Genomic DNA, 21023 nt, shown 5'->3' with positions numbered 1-21023 from the left:
CCGCACTGATGGGTCTGTGTGTTCCTGCAGAGGGCAGTGAGCCAGAGGGACGTTGGCCGGGAGAGACACCCTACATGGCCCTGGGGCCCCCACTGTCTCCAGAATGGAGCACACTGAGGAGGAAAACTGAGGACTCGGTGAGACACTATCAACAAGTCACTGACAGCACTTTTCATTTAATATTTTGTGCACACATGATGACAGATTATCTATTGTGGAATTTGTTTTTTCTTCAGAGAGGTGATTGCCATGGACTTCCACCCACACCCAAAGTCCATGTAAGTCAAGATGTCTGGATATACAGCCACCAAAAAATAAAATACGTGTTTAGTTTTAATGTCATGTGCAAAAGTACAGTGAAACGCCTTTCTTGCAAACTCAAAACCCCAAAATGCAATAATCAATAACAATTTAATACTAGGAAAAAACATGAGACATAAAAACACAATAAGTAAGTAAGCATACTATATACAGGGTCAGTGCCAAAACCATATTTACAATGTGCAGGGATCCTGAACCTAATATTGTGTATAAGAGGTCATACAATAAGTTTTTTGTAGTGATTCATATGTTGAAGATGTAAAGAATATTTGCTGGTCTGTGGTGTGTAATGAGGAGCAACCAGACGTTGCACCTGACACATTTATAAAATTGCTTATTCCAGTTACCGATTAGCACGTACCCATTAAGAAAATAACTAAAAACTGTTAAATCTCCTTTTATTTCACCTTTATTTAACCAGGTAGGCTAGTTGAGAACAAGTTCTCATTTACAACTGCGACCTGGCCAAGATAAAGCAAAGCAGTTCGACACATACGACACCACAGAGTTACACATGGAATAAACAAAACATACAGTCAATAATACAGTAGAAAAAATAAAACAAAAAGTCAATATACAGTGAGTGCAAATGAGGTAAGGTAAGGGAGTTAAGGCAATAAATAGGCCATGGTGGCGAAGTAATTGCAATTAAACACTGGAATGGTAGATGTGAAGAAGATGAATGTGCAAGTAGAGATACTGGGGTGCAAAGGAGCAAGATAAATAAATAAATAAATACAGTATGGGGATGAGGTAGATGGCCTGTTTACAGATGGGCTATGTACAGGTGCAGTGATCTGTGAGCTGCTCTGACAGCTGGTGCCTAAAGCTAGTGAGGGAGGTATGAGTCTCCAGCTTCAGTGATTTTGCAGTTCGATCCAGTCATTGGCCGCCTTCCAGTTCTCTGCTGCCAAAGGAGGAATTGGCTTTGGGGGTGACCAGAAAGATAAACCTGCTCGAACGCGTGCTACGAGTGGATGCTGCTATGGTGACCAGTGAGCTGAAATAAGGCGGGGCTTTACCTAGCAGAGACTTGTAGATGACCTGTAGCCAGTGGGTTTGGCGACGAGTATGAAGCGAGGGCCAACCAACGAGAGCGTACAGGTCGCAGTGGTGGGTAGTGTATGGGGCTTTGGTGACAAAACGGATGGCACTGTGATAGACTGCAAACAATTTGTTGAGTAGAGTGTTGGAGGTTATTTTATAGATGACATCGCTCGAAGTCGAGGATCGGTAGGATGGTCAGTTTTACGAGCGTATGTTTGGCAGGATGAGTGAAGGATGCTTTGTTGCAATATAGGAAGCCGATTATAGATTTAATTTTGGATTGGAGATGCTTAATGTGAGTCTGGGAGGAGAGTTTACAGTCTAACCAGACACCTAGAATACGTGGACAACTACAAATACCAAAGTCAGAACCGTCCAGAGATCGATTGAATAGCATGCATTTAAGAGCAGATGGAGGCCACGGAAGGAGAGTTGTATGGCATTGCAGCTCGTCTGGAGGTTAGTTAACACAGTGTCCAAAGAGGTGCCAGAAGTATACAAAATGGTGTCGTCTGCGTAGAGGTGGATCAGAGAATCACCAGCAGCAAGAGCGACATCATTGATGTATACAAAGAAGAGAGTCGGCCCAAGAATTGAACCCTGTGGCACCCCCATAGAGACTGCCAGAGGTACGGACAACAGACCCTCCGATTTGACACACTGAACTCTATCAGAGAAGTAGTTGGTAAACCAGGCGAGGCAATCACTTGAGAAACCAAGGCTGTTGAGTCTGCCAATAAGAATGTTGTGATTGACAGAGTCGAAAGCCTTAGCCAGGTCGATGAATACGGCTGCACAGTAATGTCTCTTATCGATGGCGGTTATGATATCGTTTAGGACCTTGAGCGTGGCTGAGGTGCACCCATGACCAGCTCTGAAAGCAGATTGCATAGCGGAGAAGGTACGGTGGGATTCGAAATGGTCGGTAATCTGTTTGTTAACTTGGCTCTCGAAGACCTTAGGATAGATATAGGTCTGTAGCAGTTTGGGTCTAGAGTGTCACCCCCTTTGAAGAGGGGGATGACCGCGGCAGCTTTCCAATCTTTGCGAATCTCAGACGATACGAAAGAGAGGTTCAACAGGCTAGTAATAGGGGTTGCAACAATTTCGGGCAGATCATTTTAGAAAGAGAGGGTCCAGATTGTCTAGCCCGGCTGATTTGTAGGGGTCCAGATTTTGCAGCTCTTTCAGAACATCAGCTATCTGGATTTGGGTGAAGGAGAAATGGTGGGGGCTTGGGCGGGTTGCTGTGGAGGGTGCCGGGCAGTTGACCGACTGGGTTAGGGGTAGCCAGGTGGAAAGCATGGCCAGCCGTAGAGAAATACTTATTGAAATTCTCAATTATAGTGGATTCATCGGTGGTAACAGTGTTTCCTATCCTCAGAGCAGTGGGCAGCTGGGAGGAGGTGTTCTTATTCTCCATGGACTTTACAGTGTCCCAGAACTTTTTGGAGTTTGTACTACAGGATGCACATTTCTGTTTGAAAAAGCTAGCCTTAGCTTTCCTAACTGCCTGTCTATATTTGTTCCTAACTTCCCTGAAAAGTTGCATATCACAGGGGCTATTCGATGCTAATGCAGAACGCCACAAGATGTTTTTGTGCTGGTCAATGGTAGACAGGTCTGGAGTGAACCAAGAGCTATATCTATTCCTAGTTCTACATTTTTTGAATGGAGCATGCTTATTTAAGATGGTGAGGAAGGCACTTTTTTAAAGTATAACCAGGCATCCTCTACTGACGGGATGAGGTCAATGTCATTCCAGGATACCCCGGCCAGGTCGATTAGAAAGGCCTGCTCGCAGAAGTGTTTTAGGGAGCGTTTGACAGTGATGAGGGGTGGTCGTTTGATCGCAGACCCATTACGGATGCAGGCAATGAGGCAGTGATCGCTGAGATCTTGATTGAAAACAGCAGAGGTGTATTTGGAGGGTGAGTTAGTTAGGATGATATCTATGAGGGTGCCCGTGTTTACGGATTTGGGGTTGTACCTGGTAGGTTCATTGATAATTTGTGTGAGATTGAGGGCATCAAGCTTAGATTGTAGGTTGGCCGGGGTGTTAAGCATGTTCCAGTTTAGGTCATCTAGTAGCACACGCTCAGAAGATAGATGGGGGGCAATCAATTCACATATGGTGTTGAGGGCACAGCTGGAGGCAAAGGGTGGTCTATAGCAAGCGGCCATGGTGAGAGACTTGTTCCTGGAAAGGTGAATTTTTAGAAGTAGAAGCTCGAATTGTTTTGGTACAGACCTGGATAGTAAAACAGAACTCTGCAGGCTATCTTTGCAGTAGATTGCAACACTGCCCCCTTTGGCAGTTCTATCTTGGCGGAAAATGTTATAGTTAGGGATGGAGATTTCAGGGTTCTTGGTGGTTTTCCTAAGCCAGGATTCAGACACTGCTAAGATATCCGGGCTGGCAGAGTAAAACAAACTTAGGGAGTAGGCTTCTAATGTTAACATGCATGAAACCAAGGCTTTTACGGTTACAGAAGTCAACAAATGAGAGCTCCTGGGGAGTGGGAATGGAGCTAGGCACTGCAGGACCTGGATTAACCTCTACATCACCAGAGGAGAAGTAGGATAAGGGTATGGCTAAAGGCTATACGAACTGGCCGTCTAGCACGTTCGGAACAGAGAGTAAAAGGAGCAGGTTTCTGGGCACGATAGCATAGATTCAAGGCAGAGTGTACAGACAAAGAAAGGTAAGGTAGGATGTGAGTACATTGGAGGTAAACCTAGGCATTGAGTAATGATGAGAGAGATATAGTCTCTAGAGACGTTTAAACCAGGTGATGTCATCGCATATGTAGGAGGTGGAACAACATGGTTGGTTAAGGCATATTGAGCAGGGATTGATGTGGAATTGAACAATTTTATGGTTAAGAGGGATGAGGCAAAAGGTATGGCATATGTCTGGCAGCCCAACTGATTTGCAAACTAACAAATTAATAAATCATGTGACACAGCTAAAGAAAAATAATCTATACTATGAAACAATGATAAATTATATAAAGAATGATAGTAAAAAGCTTTGGAGCACCTTAAATTACATTTTGGGGAAAAAAAGCGAACTCGGCTCCATCATTCATTGAATCACATGGCTCATTTATCACAAGAACCACTGATATTGCCAACTACTTTATTTACCTTTTCATTGGCAAGATAAGCAAATTTAGGGATGACATGCCAGCAACAAGCCCTAACACTACACGTCCAAGTATATCTGACCAAATTATGAAAGACAAGAATTGTACTTTTGAATTCCTTAAAGTCAGTGTGGAAGAGGTGAAGAAATTATTGTCTATCAACAATGACAAGCCATTGGGGTCTGACAATCTGGATGGAAAATTACTGAGGATAATAGTGGATGATATTGCCACTCCTATTTGCCACATCTTCAATTTAAGCCTGATAGAAAGTGTCTGCCCTCAGGCCTTTCAGCACGCATATAAAGGACACTCAACAAGCACAGCACTTACACAAATGACTGATGATTGGCTGAGAGAAATTGATGATAAAATGATTGTGGAGGCTGTCTTGTTAGACTTCAGTGCAGCTTTTGACATTATTGATCAGTCTGCTGCTGGAAAAATCTGGTGTGTTATCGCTTCATATCCCCTGCTATAATGTGGATAAAGAGTTGCTTGTCTAACAGATCACAGAGGGTGTTCTTTAATGGAAGCCTCTCAAACATAATCCAGGTAGAAGCAGGAATTCCCCAGGGTAGCTATTTAGGCCCCTTGCTTTTTTCAATCTTTACTAACAACATGACACTGGCTTTGAGTAAGGCCAGTGTGTCTATGTATGCGGATGACTCAACACTATACACGTCAGCTACTACAGCGACTGAAATGACTGCAACACTTAACAAATCAAATCAAGTGTATTTTATATAGCCCTTCGTACATCAGCTAATATCTCGAAGTGCTGTACAGAAACCCAGCCTAAAACCCCAAACAGCAAGCAATGCAGGTGTAGAAGCACGGTGGCTAGGTAAAACTCCCTAGAAAGCCTAGGAAGAAACCTAGAGAGGAACCAGGCTATGAGGGGTGGCCAGTCCTCTTCTGGCTGTGCCGGGTGGAGATTATAACAGAACTATGCCAAGATGTTCAAAATGTTCATAAGTGACAAGCATGGTCAAATAATAATCATGAATAATTTTCAGTTGGCTTTTCATAGCCGATCATTAAGAGTTGAAAATAGCAGGTCTGGGACAGGTGGCGGTTCCATAACCGCAGGCAGAACAGTTGAAACTGGAATAGCAGCAAGGCCAGGTGGACTGGGGACAGCAAGGAGTCATCATGCCCGGTAGTCCTGACGTATGGTCCTAGGGTTCAGGTCCCCCGAGAGAGAGAAAGAAGGAGAGAATTAGAGAGAGCCAAGATTTTCAAAATGTTCATAAATGACAAGCATGGTCAAATAATAATCAGGAATAAATGTCAGTTGGCTTTTCATAGCCGATCATTAAGAGTTGAAAACAGCAGGTCTGGGACAGGTAGGGGTTCCATAACCGCAGGCAGAACAGTTGAAACTGGAATAGCAGCAAGGCCAGGCGGACTGGGGACAGCAAGGAGTCATCATGCCCGGTTTGCCGTGACGTATGGTCCTAGGGCTCAGGTTCTCCGAGAGAGAAGAAAGAAAGAGAGAACGAGAGAATTAGAGAGAGCATACTTAAATTCACACAGGACACTGGATAAGATAGGAGAAGTACTCCAGGTATAACCAACTGACCCTAGCCCCCCGACACAAACTACTGCAGCATAAATACTGGAGGCTGAGACAGGAGGGGTCAGGAGACACTGTGGCCCCATCAGAAGAAACCCCCGGACAGGGCCAAACAGGAAGGATATAACCCCACCCACTTTGCCGAAGCACAGCCCCCACACCACTAGAGGGATATCTTCAACCACCAACTTACAATCCTGAGACAAGGCCTCTAACCCTGTAATAGGGTTAGAGGCAGAGAATCCCAGTGGAGAGAGGGGAACCGGCCAGGCAGAGACAGCAAGGGCGGTTCGTTGCTCCAGAGCCTTTCCGTTCACCTTCACACTCCTGGGCCAGACTACACTCAATCATATGACCTACTGAAGAGATAAGTCTTCAGTAAAGACTTAAAGGTTGAGACCGAGTCTGCGTCTCTCACATGGGTAGGCAGACCGTTCCATAAAAATTGAGATCTATAGGAGAAAGCCCTGCCTCCCGCTGTTTGCTTAGAAATTCTAGGGACAATTAGGAGGCCTGCGTCTTGTGACCGTAGCGTACGTATAGGTATGTACGGCAGGACCAACTCGGAAAGATAGGTAGGAGCAAGCCCATGTAACGCTTTATAGGTTAACAGTAAAACCTTGAAATCAGCCCTTGCCTTAACAGGAAGCCAGTGTAGGGAAGCTAGCACTGGAGTAGTATGATCAAATTTCTTGGTTCTAGTCAGGATTCTAGCAGCCGTATTTAGCACTAACTGAAGTTTATTTAGTGCTTTATCCGGGTAGCCGGAAAGTAGAGCATTGCAGTAGTCTAACCTAGAAGTAACAAATGCATGGATTAATTTTTCTGCATCATTTTTGGACAGAAAATGTCTGATTTTTACAATGTTACGTAGATGGAAAAAAGCTGTCCTTGAAACAGTCTTGATATGTTCGTCAAAAGAGAGATCAGGGTCAAGAGTAACGCCGAGGTCCTTCACAGTTTTATTTGAGACGACTTTACAACCATCAAGATTAATTGTCAGATTTAACAGAAGATCTCTTTGTTTCTTGGGACCTAGAACAAGCATCTCTGTTTTGTCCGAGTTTAAAAGTAGAAAGTTTGCAGCCATCCACTTCCTTATGTCTGAAACACAGGCTTCTAGCGAGGGCAATTTTGGGGCTTCACCATGTTTCATTGAAATGTACAGCTGTGTGTCATCCGCATAGCAGTGAAAGTTAACATTATGTTTTCGAATAACATCCCCAAGAGGTAAAATATATAGTGAAAACAATAGTGGTCCTAAAACGGAACCTTGTGGAACACCGAAATGTACAGTTGATTTGTCAGAGGACAAACCATTCACAGAGACAAACTGATATCTTTCCGACAGGTAAGATCTAAACCAGGCCAGAACTTGTACGTGTAGACCAATTTGGGTTTCCAGTCTCTCCAAAAGAATGTGGTGATCGATGGTGTCAAAGGCAGCACTAAGGTCTTGTAGCACGAGGACAGATGCAGAGCCTCGGTCTGACGCCATTAAAAGGTCATTTACCACCTTCACAAGTGCAGTCTCAGTGCTATGATGGGGTCTAAAACCAGACTGAAGCATTTCGTATACATTGTTTGTCTTCAGGAAGGCAGTGAGTTGCTGCGCAACAGCTTTTTCTAAAATTTTTGAGAGGAATGGAAGATTCGATATAGGCCGATAGTTTTTTATATTTTCCGGGTCAAGGTTTGGCTTTTTCAAGAGAGGCTTTATTACTGCCACTTTTAGTGAGTTTGGTACACATCCGGTGGATAGAGAGCCGTTTATTATGTTCAACATATGAGGGCCAAGCACAGGAAGCAGCTCTTTCAGTAGTTTAGTAGGAATAGGATCCAGTATGCAGCTAGAAGGTTTAGAGGCCATGATTATTTTCATCATTGTGTCAAGAGATATAGTACTAAAACACTTAAGTGTCTCTCCCGATCCCAGGCCCTGGCAGAGCTGTGCAGATCCAGGACAGCTAAGCCCTGGAGGAATATGCAGATTTAAAGAGGAGTCCGTAATTTGCTTTCTAATGATCATGATTTTTTCCTCAAAGAGCTGCAGTTTGTTTCGGAATGGGTAGCAAGGAATAAGTTAGTCCTAAATATTTCCAAAACTGAAAGCATTGTATTTGGGACAAATCATTCACTAAACCTAAACCTCAACTACATCTCGTAATGAATAATGTTGAAATTGAGAAAGTTGAGGTGACTAACTGCTTGGAGTTACCCTGGATTGTAAACTGTCATGGTCAAAACATATTGATACATCAGTAGCTAAGATGGGGAGAAGTCTATCAATAATAAAGCGCTGCTCTGCATTCTTAACAACACTATCAACAATGCATATCGCACCTGGACTACTGTTCAGTCGTGTGGTCAGGTGCCACAAAGAAGTACTTGGGAAAATTGCAGTTGACTCAGAACAGGGCAGCACGGCTGGCCCTTAAAAGTACACGGAGAGATAACATTAATGACATGCATGTCAGTCTCTTATGGCTCAAAGTGGAAGAGAGATTGCATCAGCTGAAGGTACCAAGCTGTCTATTTTAAAATACTAGCACACATGCATACCCCACAAGACATGCCACCAGAGGTCTCTTCACAGTCCCTAAGTCCAGAACAGACTATGGAAGGCGCACAGTACTACATAGCGCCATGACTACATGGAACTCTATTTCACATCAGGTAACTGATGCAAGCAGTAGAATCATATTTAAAAAGCAGGTAAAAATACAGCTTATAGAACAGCGGGGACTGTGAAGTAACACAGAGGCACAGACACATGCATACACACACGATAACATATGCACTATGCACACACGTATACATAGATTTTGTGTTGTAGATATGTGGTAGTGGAGTATGGGCCTGAGGGCACACACTTAGTGTGTTGTGAATAACTGCCTTAATTCTGCTGGAACCCAGGAAGAGTAGCTGAATGGGGATCCATAATAAATACATATGGGGTAAGGGGACTAGGATATAAGATAAACAGAGTAGCAGCAGCTTCCATCTGAGTGGGTGTTTAGAGTCAGTATAAATGTCTGTGCATATTATGTGTGAGTGAGCAAATGATGGTGTGAGTGTTCGTGTGTGTGTTGGAGTGACAGAGTGTGTAGGGCCCTGTGAGTGTGCATAGAGACAGTCTGTGTAGCTTTTTATCAGTCTTATTGCTTGGGGATAGAAGTTGTTCAAGAGCCTGTTGGTGTCAGACTTGATGCACTGGTACCGCCTGCCGTGTGTAAGCAGAGAGAATAGTCTATGGCTTGGGTGGTTGGAATCTAACAATTCTCCGGGCATTCCTACCACACCCCCTGATATAGATGTCCTGGATGGCAGGTTGTTCGGCCCCGGGGATGCACTGTGCTGTCTGCACCACCCACTGTAGCGCCATGTAATCGAGGGCAGTGCTATTGCCATACCACGTGGTGATGCAGCCAGTCAAGATGCTCTCAATGGTACAGCTGTAGAACTATTTGAGGGCCCATGCCAAACTTTTTCAACCTCCTGAGGGGGATGAGGCGCTGTTGCGTGTTCTGTGCGCGTGTTTGGACCATTTTAAATCTTTAGTGATTTGAACACCGAGGAACTTGAAGCTCTCGACCTGCTCCACTGCAGCCCCATCGATGTGGATGGGGGCCTGCTCGCCAACCCATGATCAGCTCCTTAGTCTTCCTGATTTTGAGTGGGAGGTTGTTGTTCTGGCACCACACTGACAGGTCACTGACCTCCTCCCTGTAGGCTGATTTTATTGTCGCTGGTGATCAGGCCTACTACCGTCATGTCGTCAGCAAACTTGATGATGGTGTTAGAGTCGTGCGTGGCCACGCAGTCGTGGGTGAACAGGCAGTAAAGGAGGGGACTAAGCACACACCCCTGTGACCCCCTGTGTTGAGGGTCAGCGTGGCGGAGGTGATGTTGTCTACCGTCACCACCTGTGGTCGGCCCATCAGGAAGTTGATGATCCAGTTGCAGAGGGAGGTTGTTCAGACCCAAAGTCCTAAGCTTGGTGAGGAGCTTGGAGGGGACAATGGGGTTTAACTCTGAGCTGTAGTCAATGAACAGCATTCTCACAGGTTTTCCTCTTGTTTAGGTGGGTGAGGGCAGTGTGGAGACAATTGAGATTGCATCGTCTATGGCTCTGTTGGGGCAGTATGCAAATTGGAGTGGATCTACGGTGTCTGGGATGGTGGAGTTAATGTGTGCTATAACCGGCCTCTCAAAGCACTTCATGACCACAGAAGTGAGTGCTACAGGGTGGTAGTCATTGTGGCAGGAAGTCTTAGAGTTCTTGAGGACAGGAATGATGGTGGTCATTTTAAAACATGTGGGGATTAACAGACTGGGACAAGGAGAGGTTGAAAATTACCGTGAATATGCCTGCCAGCTGTTCTGCGCATGCTCTGAGAATGTGCCCAGGAATAACCTCGGGACCCGCGGCCTTGTGGGTGTTGACCTGATTTAAAGACCTTTCTCACGTCGGCATTGGAGAGCGAGTTCACCCAGTCTTCTGGGTCGGTGACGGCCCTCACACCCAGCACGATGTTGTCGTTGTCAAAGCGTGCATAAAATGCATTGAGTTGGTCTGGTAGAGTGTCATTGTTGGGCAGATCACGGTTGGGTCTTCCTTTGTATTCCGTAATAGACTGTAATAGACTCCCCTACCACATTCGGCGTGCATTGGAGCCTGTGTAGTATGATTCCACCTTATTTCTATACTTCCTTTTTCTTGTCTGATAACTCTGCCGAGGTCATAGCGGGACTGAAATGATGCACTTTGACCCACACAATCTTTTCCAGATGGGGGCTTGTTTTTCCAAGGTGTTTAATGGCTGTCCATTGAAGATTCACTGTGCTGTCACATGGGTCCTGCCAAAGACTAAAGGTACGCACAGGTTATAAAGACAAACAATAGGTAAATGGAGCTTCTATCAAACCAGTCAGATCTCAGGGATAATGTCTGACTTTCCTCCCTCAGATCAACACCTCATCCTGGGGACGGAGGAGGGCATCTACACCTTGAACCTCAACGAGCTCCATGAGGACACCATGGAGAAGGTAGCTACCATCAATTGTACAATTGGTTTAACACAAAAAGCAGTGTTGCTCTACCTGTCATTTTTTTGGTAATGTATTATTATGTATATATTTTTTCAGTTATTACCCCAGAGGTGCAGCTGGCTGTATGTCATGAACAACGTGCTAATGTCTATCTCAGGTAGGGCCCTCCGTGTCTCCACAACACCTTAAAACGTATGTTCTATCTAGATGTGTGTGTTGACTGTCTTTGTGCTCCGTAGGGAAATCATCCCAGCTGTGCTCCCAGAGGCTGACTACCCTGTTTGACCGTAGACACCTGCAGAAGAGGCAGGGCCACCTGTACATCAACGCCCACCGCCTCACTGAGAGGATCAACTCAAGGTAGGGACACTCCACCACTGGTCAGAAGGCGGCTGTAGTGAAAATACCAATGGTTTATATATACACTAGATAACTAATAGGGGGTGCTGTTTTGAAGCCACTGTGACTCCATCTTGGCATTCTCCCAATGTTCACAAAAATATTTTGGAAGCTATAGAAATCCATTTATCAATGTCTACATTTGTGTTTGCCACATTTATTCCATTACAGACACTTCAATGCATACTTTTAAATTATATTATGTGAGCCAAACATAAAAATAGAAAATGAAAAATATATACAAACATTTTCCTTAGTGTAGTTTTTTTAAATTTATTGCCTCCAGTACAACAAGAACATACTAAATACATGGAATTTGGACCTTGAAACATTTAATTGGAATACAGTAGAATTTCATTCATTCCTATGGAGGACTGCTCCTACTGGAAGTGCCAATATAACCAACAGGTGGCTTCAGATCCTCTCAATGGCCAATACATAACATCAGCAATCCAGGGTTTATATACATCATTGTAAAATACCAGAGCACTGTTGCTTTTCACTGATACTAACATGAGAGGAAGGGAAATCATCCTGGAAATTGTACCAAAAAAATGTCATGTTAATGTGTTCTCTGTTTTAGAAAGTTTTCTGTGTCTGGGAAGATATCAGACACCAAAGGCTGTCGACGCTGCAGTGTTGGTAAGAAACATGTTATTTTCGTCTAAAATGGAGGTGTACTGCACAGTATCTGACTAAGACGACATCTCTCTCTCCTTCTCTTTCTGTCTCCCTTCTGCCTTATCGATGCTTCTCAGTGCATAACCCGTACACTGACAGCACATTTTTGTGTGCTGTTGTACCAACTGGCCTTGTCCTACTTCTATGGTATGAGCCTCTTCAGAAGTTCATGCAACTCAAGGTGTGTGATCCCAATGCACATATATACAATGTTAGCATAGCTTTTTTTATATATACAGTACCAGTTAAAAGTTGACACCTACACATTCCAGGGTTTTTCTTTATTTGACTATTTTTATATTTCTATAACACATATGGAATCATGTAGTAACCAAAAAAGTGTTAAACAAATCAAAATATTTTTTATATTTGAGATTCTTCAAAGTAGCCACCATTTGCCTTTGACAGCTTTGCACACTCTTGGCATTCTCTCAACCAGCTTCATGAAGTAGTCACCTGGAATGCATTTCAATTAACAGGTGTGCCTTGTTCATTTGTAGAATTTCTTTCCTTCTTAATGCATTAGAGCCAATCAGTTGTGTTGTGACCATGTAGGGGTTGTAAACAGAAGATAGCCCTATTTGGTAAAAGACCAAGTCCATATTATGGCCAGAACAGCTCAAATAAGCAAAGAGAAAAAACAGTCCATCATTACTTTAAGACATGAAGGTCAGTCAATCCAAAAAATGAAGAACTTTGAAAGTTTCAAGTGCAGTCGCAAAAACCATCAAGCACTATGATGAAACTGGCTCTCATGAGGACCGCCACAGGAAAGGAAGACCCGGAGTTACATCTGCTGCAGAGAAGAAGTTCATTAGAGTTACCAGCCTCAGAAATTGCAGCCCAAATAAATGCTTCACAGAGTTCAAGTAACAGAAACGCATCTCAACAGCAACTGTTCAGAGTAGAATATGTGAATCAGGTCTTCATGGTCGAAATTGCTGCAAAGAAACCACTACTACAGGAAACCAATAAAAAGAAGAGACTTGCTTGGGCTAAGAACCACGAGCAATGTACATTAAACCGGTGGAAATCTGTCCTTTGGTTTGATGAGTCCAAATGTGAGATTTTTGGTTTCAACCGCCGTGTCTTTGAGATGCAGAGTAGGTCAACGGAGGATCTCCGCATGTGTGGTTCCCACCGTGAATCATGGAGGAGGAGGTGTGGGGGTGCTTTGCTGGTGACACTGTCTGTGATTTTTATTTTAGAATTCATAGCACACTAAACCGTCATGGCTACCACAGCATTCTGCAGCAATACGCCATCCCATCTGGTTTGCGCTTAGTGGGAGTTTCATTTGTTTTTCAACAGGACAATAACCCAACACACCTCCAGGTTTTGTAAGGGCTATTTGACCAAGAAGGAGAGTGATGGAGTGCTGCATCAGATGACATGGCCTCCACAATCACCCAACCTCAAACCAATTGAGATGGTTTGGGATGAGTTGGACCGCAGAGTGAAGGAAAAGCAGCCAAGAAGTGCTCAGCATATATGGGAACTCCTTCAAGACTGTTGGAAAAGCAATCCAGGTGAAGCTGGTTGAGAGAATGCCAAGAGTGTTGTCGTGTCTTTACTATCATTAAATGTAAAGACTTATTTTATCAAATAAATTCTCTGTGTAATTATTATTATTATTATTATGTGATGAAACTAATCATGTAAACTTTAATTAAGCCAGAAGTCGGGGCACCACGGGAAAAGGTTTGTGTCTCTATTTCCCGAATCGACTCTTCAGATATTTTCATATCTTATCGAGTACAGTCTTCTTTTAATGATTGTTAATCTTTACCTTCCGTTAGTCTCATTCCAAACGTCGTAAAATTCCTGGTTATCTGCACGAACCATAGCTTAAATTATGAATCAGCGATATACAAATTGGCTTAATTATTTATTTACTAACTAATCAAATCACAGAAATACAGGAAAACACACAATTAGTTCATACATTGGGTTGCTACATGAAACAAAGAAAAAATCCTTAGCGGGCTATGACAGCTTGGTAGACAAAAAGAAAGGGGTGGGACTGAGAGCAGGAAAGACAAATGGATTCACTACACACAGTCTAATTATATTCATTGAAATGCTAATCCTTTGTACATGAACTGCCGCTCATTCGAGAATAATTGCAATGTACAGTTGAAGTCGGAAGTTTACATACTTAGGTTGGAGTCATTAAAACTAGTTTTTAAACCACTCCACAAATTTCTTGTTGACAAACTGTAGTTTTGGCAAGTCGGTTAGGACATCCACTTTTGTGCATGACAAGTACTTTTTCCAACAATTGTTTACAGTCAGATTATTCCACTTATAATTCACGGTATCACAATTCCTGTGGGTCAGAAGTTTACATACACTAAGTTGACTGTGCCTTTAAACAGCTTGTAAAATTCCAGAACATTATGTCATGGCTTTAAAAGCTTTTGATAGGCTAATTGACATCATTTGAGTCAATTGGAGGTGTACCTGTGGATGTATTTCAAGGCCTACCTTCAAACTCAGTGCCTTCTTGCTTGACATCATGGGAAAAACAAAACAAAACAGCCAAGACCTCAGAAAGAAAATTGTAGACCTTCACAAGTCTGGTTCATCCTTGGGAGCAATTTCCAAATGCCTGAAGGTACCCGTTCATCTGTACAAACAATGGTACGCAAGTATAAACACCATGGGACCATGCAGCCATCATACCGCTCAGGATGCAGACGCGTTCTGTCTCCTAGAGATGAATGTACACTGCTCAAAAAAATAAAGGGAACACTTAAACAACACAATGTAACTCCAAGTCAATCACACTTCTATGAAATCAAACTGTCCACTTAGGAAGCAACACTGATTGACAATAAATTGCACATGCTGTTGTGCAAATGGAATAGACAACAGGTGGAAATTATAGGCAATTAGCAAGACACCCCCAATAAAGGAGTGGTTCTGCAGGTGGTGACCACAGACCACTTCTCAGTTCCTATGCTTCCTGGCTGATGTTTTGGTCACTTTTGAATGCTGGCGGTGCTTTCACTCTAGTGGTACCTTGAGATGGAGTCCACAACCCACACAAGTGGCTCAGGTAGTGCAGCTCATCCAGGATGGCACATCAATGCGAGCTGTGGCAAGAAGTTTTGCTGTGTCTGTCAGCGTAGTGTCCAGAGCATGGAGGCACTACCAGGAAACAGGCCAGTACATCAGGAGACGTGGAGGAGGCCGTAGGAGGGCAACAACCCAGCAGCAGGACCGCTACCTCCGCCTTTGTGCAAGGAGGAGCACTGCCAGAGCCCTGCAAAATGACCTCCAGCAGGCCACAAATGTGCACGTGTCTGCTCAAACGGTCAGAAACAGACTCCATGAGGGTGGTATGAGGGCCCGACGTCCACAGGTGGGGGTTGTGCTTACAGCCCAACACCGTGCAGGACGTTTGGCATTTACCAGAGAACACCAAGATTGGCAAATTCGCCACTGGCGCCCTGTGCTCTTCACAGATGAAAGCAGGTTCACACTGAGCACATGTGACAGACGTGACAGAGTCTGGAGACGCCGTGGAGAACGTTCTGCTGCCTGCAACATCCTCCAGCATGACCGGTTTGGCGGTGGGTCAGTCATGGTGTGGGGTGGCATTTCTTTGGGGGGCCGCACAGCCCTCCATGTGCTCGCCAGAGGTAGCCTGACTGCCATTAGGTACCGAGATGAGATCCTCAGACCCCTTGTGAGACCATATGCTGGTGCGGTTGGCCCTGGGTTCCTCCTAATGCAAGATAATGCTAGACCTCATGTGGCTGGAGTGTGTCAGCAGTTCCTGCAAGAGGAAGGCATTGATGCTATGGACTGGCCCGCCCGTTCCCCAGACCTGAATCCAATTGAGCACATCTGGGACATCATGTCTCGCTCCATCCACCAACGCCACGTTGCACCACAGACTATCCAGGAGTTGGCGGATGCTTTAGTACAGGTCTGGGAGGAGATCCCTCAGGAGACCATCCGCCACCTCATCAGGAGCATGCCCAGGCGTTGTAGGGAGGTCATACAGGCACGTGGAGGACACACACACTACTGAGCCTCATTTTGACTTGTTTTAAGGACATTTATATCAAAGTTGGATCAGCCTGTAGTGTGGTTTTCCACTTTAATTTTGAGTGTGACTCCAAATCCAGACCTCCATGGGTTGATAAATTTGATTTCCATTGATAATTTTTGTGTGATTTTGTTGTCAGCACATTCAACTATGTAAAGAAAAAAGTATTTAATAAGAATATTTCATTCATTCAGATCTAGGATGTGTTATTTTAGTGTTCCCTTTATTTTTTTGAGCAGTGTACTTTGGTGCAAAAAGTGCAAATCAATCCCAGAACAACAGAAAAGGACCTTGTGAAGATGCTGGAGGAAACGAGTACACAAGTATCTATATCCACAGTAAAACGAGTCCAATATCGACATAACGTGAAAGCCCGCTGAGCAAGGAAGAAACCACTGCTCAAAAACCGCCATAAAAAAGCCAGACTACGGTTTGCAACTGCACATGGGGACAAAGATCGTACTTTTTGGATTAATGTCCTCTGGTCTGATGAAACAAAAATAGAACTCATTGGCCATAATGACCCTCGTTATGTTTGGAGGAGAAGGGGGATGCTTGCAAGCCGAAGAACACCATCCCAACCGTGAAGCACGGGGGTGGCAAGCATCATGTTGTGGGGGTGTGTTGCTGCAGGAGGGACTGGTGCACTTCACAAAATAGATGGCATAATGAGGGAGGAAAATTAGGTGGATAAATTGAAGCAACATCTCAAGACATCAGTCAGGAAGTTAAAGCTTGGTCGCAAATGGGTCTTCCAAATGGACAATGACCCCAAGCATACTTCCAAAGTTGTGGCAAAATGGCCTAAGGACAACAAATTCAAGGTATTAGAGTGGCCATCACAAAGCCCTGACCTCAATCCTATAGAAAATTTGTGGGCAGAACTGAAAAAGCGTGTGCGAGCAAGGAGGCCTACAAACCTGACTCAGTTACACCAGCTCTGTCAGGAGGAATGTGCCAAAATTCACCCAACTTATTGTGGGAAGCTTGTGGAAGGCTACCTGAGACGTTTGACCCAAGTTAAACAATTTAAGGGCAATGCTACCAAATACTAATTGAGTGAATGTAAACTTCTGACCCACTGGGAATGTGATGAAAGAAATAAAAGCTGAAATCATTCTCTCTACTATTATTCTGACATTTCACTTTCTTAAAATAAAGTGGTGATCCTAACTGACCTAAGATTACATTTTTACTTGGATTAATGTCAGGAATTGTGAAACTGAGTTTAAATGTATTTGGCTAAGGTGTATGTAAACTTCTGACTTCAACTGTATATATATTTACGCCCATATGTTGTTGTTGTCTTCTCTGTTGGAATCCTCGATCATCCTGTAGAGTCTCTGGTTGACTTTCATTGAAGTCAAAGTCTTTTGTGGTTGTAGGTGGTTAGAATGGATACTTCAGAGTACCATTCGGAAATGTTCTCATAGATAGATGCTTTGGCGGTAGTTGGTAATCTTGTTCTAGGTTTACGTAATTTCTAGCTGCAGACTAGTAAATATACGTCTAAGATTTGCTCTTAGTCTGTGGGGATCGATAGTCTCATAGTTTAACCATTTCCAGCCGTGTAGCCAATGCTCCACGTGATATAGTCTTGTCCTTTTGGTAGAGTTGTAGTTTAAACCACTTCAGACACCAGCGTCACCCGGCATGTTTTGGTCTTAACCATTCAAGACGTCCAGCTTACCGTGGGTCTCTTTGGCATGAAATGTAAATTTCGCCACAGGTGGTTTTATACATTTCAGTAGAAAAGGGCGGTTCCATGACGCCTGATGTAATGGCTGGCCTAACGGGGGCGTGGCCATTGACTAGTTCAACTTTACATGGAAGACAATTCTCTCATTTTAAAGGTTAATATCACATTACATAATTTCACAAATAGTTTCATGTTTAATCACATACATTTCACAATATTTAGATCTAAACCTGACAGCTGGGAAATGTACACTTTAGGAGATACTGTTATGTGTGTGTCCTGTCCTTCATGAGATCACCAAATGAAACACACTCGTCATAACTGTCCCTTAAGTGTCCACGGACTATTCTCAAAAGTAGAAATATCGTTTAATTCTCCCATTTTGGGGATTTAGGAATTTGGCCAAGTGAAGTCCTTTGTTCTCTCCGTTCTCTCTCCCTCTACTGCATACACCCACCCAAAAAGGGCCACGTCATGACAGTGTGTAAACCTTTCATCAAGGCAAAGGGTGGCTACTTTGAAAAATATTTTTTTGGATTTGTTTAACACTTTTTTTTGGTTACTACAGGATTCCATATGTGTTTTTTCAAAGTTTTGATGTCTTCACTATTATTCTATAATGTAAAAATAAAGAAAAACCCTTGAATGAGTAGGGGTGTCCAAAATCTTGACTGTTACTGTATATAGAAAAGCATCGCAAAGCATTCCGACGATGTCCGTCCCACTCTCTCCTTCCCCTCTCAGTACATAGCTGTGAGTCTCCCAGAAACCCTCCCCATCTTTGAGCTGCTTATCCTGGAGACTGATGAGCTGCCACAGGTGTGTGTAGGTGTGAGTAGGCTACAGACCCCTGTCAAGACCTGTGAGCGGGTCCACTTTGACATCATCCACCTGAATGACACACCAAGAGCCCAGTCAGGTACTGTAGATGGAATCGATGTCATTATTAGTATTATTATTATGCTCATCACCCTCCATCACTAATTGGATATTTTAATGTAGTTTTAATCTAGACAAACACCAGCAGTGTACAAGCTGTGATGCTATTGTTTGTGATGTTTTCACAGATAGTCGATCTATGAAGGTGATGCAGGTAACCCAGCTGGACAGAGACACAGTCCTGATCGGTCTGGAGAGTGAGTTCGTTCTTTTTTTTTTTTTTTTCAATAGTTTTCTTTCAGTATCATTTGGTCAGGAACATTGGATGTGCTAGTGTTCTATTCAGAGCGATAAAGACCCTTGAATGAAAGAAAAAAAGCAATGATTGAATTGTGACTGTTTTTCCATTGTACCTTTGCAGATACTGTGAACATTGTGAACCTGGATGGCAGCCCAAGCAAAGGGATGACCTCAAAGTTGACCTTTGACTTTTCCATTGAGACTCTTGGTAAGGGAATAGATGCGTTCTGCATTCTAATCATTTAGCTTGGTGTCTGGATTGGAGCAGAGGAGGCTGCTGAGGGGGGGTGGCTCATAATGGCTGGAATGGAGTCAATGGAATGGTATCAAACATGTGATTGAGACCATTCCATTGACTCCTTTCCAGCCATTACTATGAGCCATCCTCCCCTCAGCAGCCTCAACTGGATTGGAGGTGACTAAATTGTTCTTTGCAGTATGTTTGCAGGACAGTGTTCTGGCCTTCTGGAAGCATGGGCTTAAAGGTAGAAGCCTACATAGTGATGAGGTAAGGCAGAACAAGTTTTTCATGCCAGGCCAGCTTTTTGGTATTGTCAGACTCCTATTGACAATAAAATTATGTTGTGACATCTGTGATATTTTTCATAGGTTACACAAGAGATCACGGATGAAAGTCGAATATTCAGAGTCTTGGGAACCTCAAGGCATGTCTCTTAATTATAGGAGTTCGATAGCAATTTGATAACAAAACATTTCTGTCAAATCATTGAAGCAAAATAAAAAATGTGTTGCACATTAACATATGCTTTCATTCCTCAGGGACATTATCTTGCAGAGTACTCCCACGGACAATCCATCAGCCTTAAGCAACTTGTACATCCTGACAGGTCATGAGAGTAGCTACTGAAGAAATCAGATAATGGAGGACATTCTGTCTCGAGGAAGTACACAGCAGTCTCCTGCTACTCCTAAAAGTACAAGCGCAAAGTCAATAAGGATGGAACAAGGAGCAAAGCTGCTTACAATGGCGAGTTGTTTGCAGAAGAGACACTGCAGGAACTGTCTGAGCTGTGATTGGAGTGGGTCTCCTCAGGCTCTCTTCACATCCATGTGCCAAATGGACCTGTGAATATCAGTGGTTCTTAACATTACCATTGGTCTAGGCTACATAAATATCTTGGCAAGGCATTAATCATCTGACTGGTTGTGACTGGGAGAGTTTTTCCCCCCCAACTGTATCTCAAGACTGTCTAAGTCTGCAGTAAACCAGTACCAGTCTGGACAATACTTCCCATAGGGCTGTGGTGTCAGTACTGAAGGGAAGAAAAGTAGAGGACACAGTGTCCATGGTGTGAGGTGGAAAGCAATGGTATAATGTAGTAGCAGCTCTGTGTGTAGGCTACCTGAGAAGAAGTTATATGCTGTGAAAAACACTTATTCACCATGGATTGATGCACAGGAGGCTGCTGAGGGAAGAATGGCTCATAATAGTGACTGGAACGGAGCAAATGAAGGACATTAAACACCTGGAAACCATGTGTTTGATGTGTTTGATACCATTCTACTGATTCCGCTCCAGTCATTAACACAAGCCCGTTTTCCCAGATTATGGTTCCACCAACCTCCTGTGGCTGATAGAGAATAAATATGGAAAACATAACAGTGACAGCAATTGTTTTTTCAGTGTTCTAATTAACAGTATCAAATGTCAACAATATGTGATTTATAGAGGCCTATTAGATTTGTTGTGCTGTGAAGCTGGCTGCTATACTCAAAATAATAAAACTGACCAGATGGATTCCCTGTCAAGCAGAAACAAATCATTCATATCCATATGTTTCTTCTTTTTTGTCCATATGTTTAAATATAGTCAATTGTTTTGTCCAGTAGAAAGAG

General features: G+C 43.5%; 1 protein-coding gene across 1 annotated transcript in view; it reads left to right on the top strand.

Moving 5' to 3' along the window:
• Positions 1-20925, top strand: part of LOC139552706 (mitogen-activated protein kinase kinase kinase kinase 2-like) — a 30859-nt gene extending 9934 nt beyond the window's left edge. Inside the window, exons 19-32 of the mRNA XM_071364711.1 lie at positions 31-137; positions 237-278; positions 10888-10972; positions 11066-11145; positions 11245-11305; positions 11388-11508; positions 12131-12189; positions 12306-12409; positions 18732-18906; positions 19055-19123; positions 19288-19374; positions 19604-19674; positions 19776-19831; positions 19947-20925. Coding sequence (XP_071220812.1) covers positions 31-137; positions 237-278; positions 10888-10972; positions 11066-11145; positions 11245-11305; positions 11388-11508; positions 12131-12189; positions 12306-12409; positions 18732-18906; positions 19055-19123; positions 19288-19374; positions 19604-19674; positions 19776-19831; positions 19947-20034 — 1205 coding nt within the window. The 3' untranslated portion in view covers positions 20035-20925. The remainder of the gene's footprint in view (positions 1-30; positions 138-236; positions 279-10887; positions 10973-11065; positions 11146-11244; positions 11306-11387; positions 11509-12130; positions 12190-12305; positions 12410-18731; positions 18907-19054; positions 19124-19287; positions 19375-19603; positions 19675-19775; positions 19832-19946) is intronic.
• The last annotated feature ends 98 nt before the right edge of the window (positions 20926-21023 follow it).

This window comes from Salvelinus alpinus, chromosome 24 (genome assembly GCF_045679555.1).
Source record: "Salvelinus alpinus chromosome 24, SLU_Salpinus.1, whole genome shotgun sequence".
NCBI lineage: Eukaryota > Metazoa > Chordata > Actinopteri > Salmoniformes > Salmonidae > Salvelinus > Salvelinus alpinus.
The sequence above is the reverse complement of the archived record's forward strand: the minus strand, read 5'-3'. Positions and strand labels throughout refer to the sequence as shown.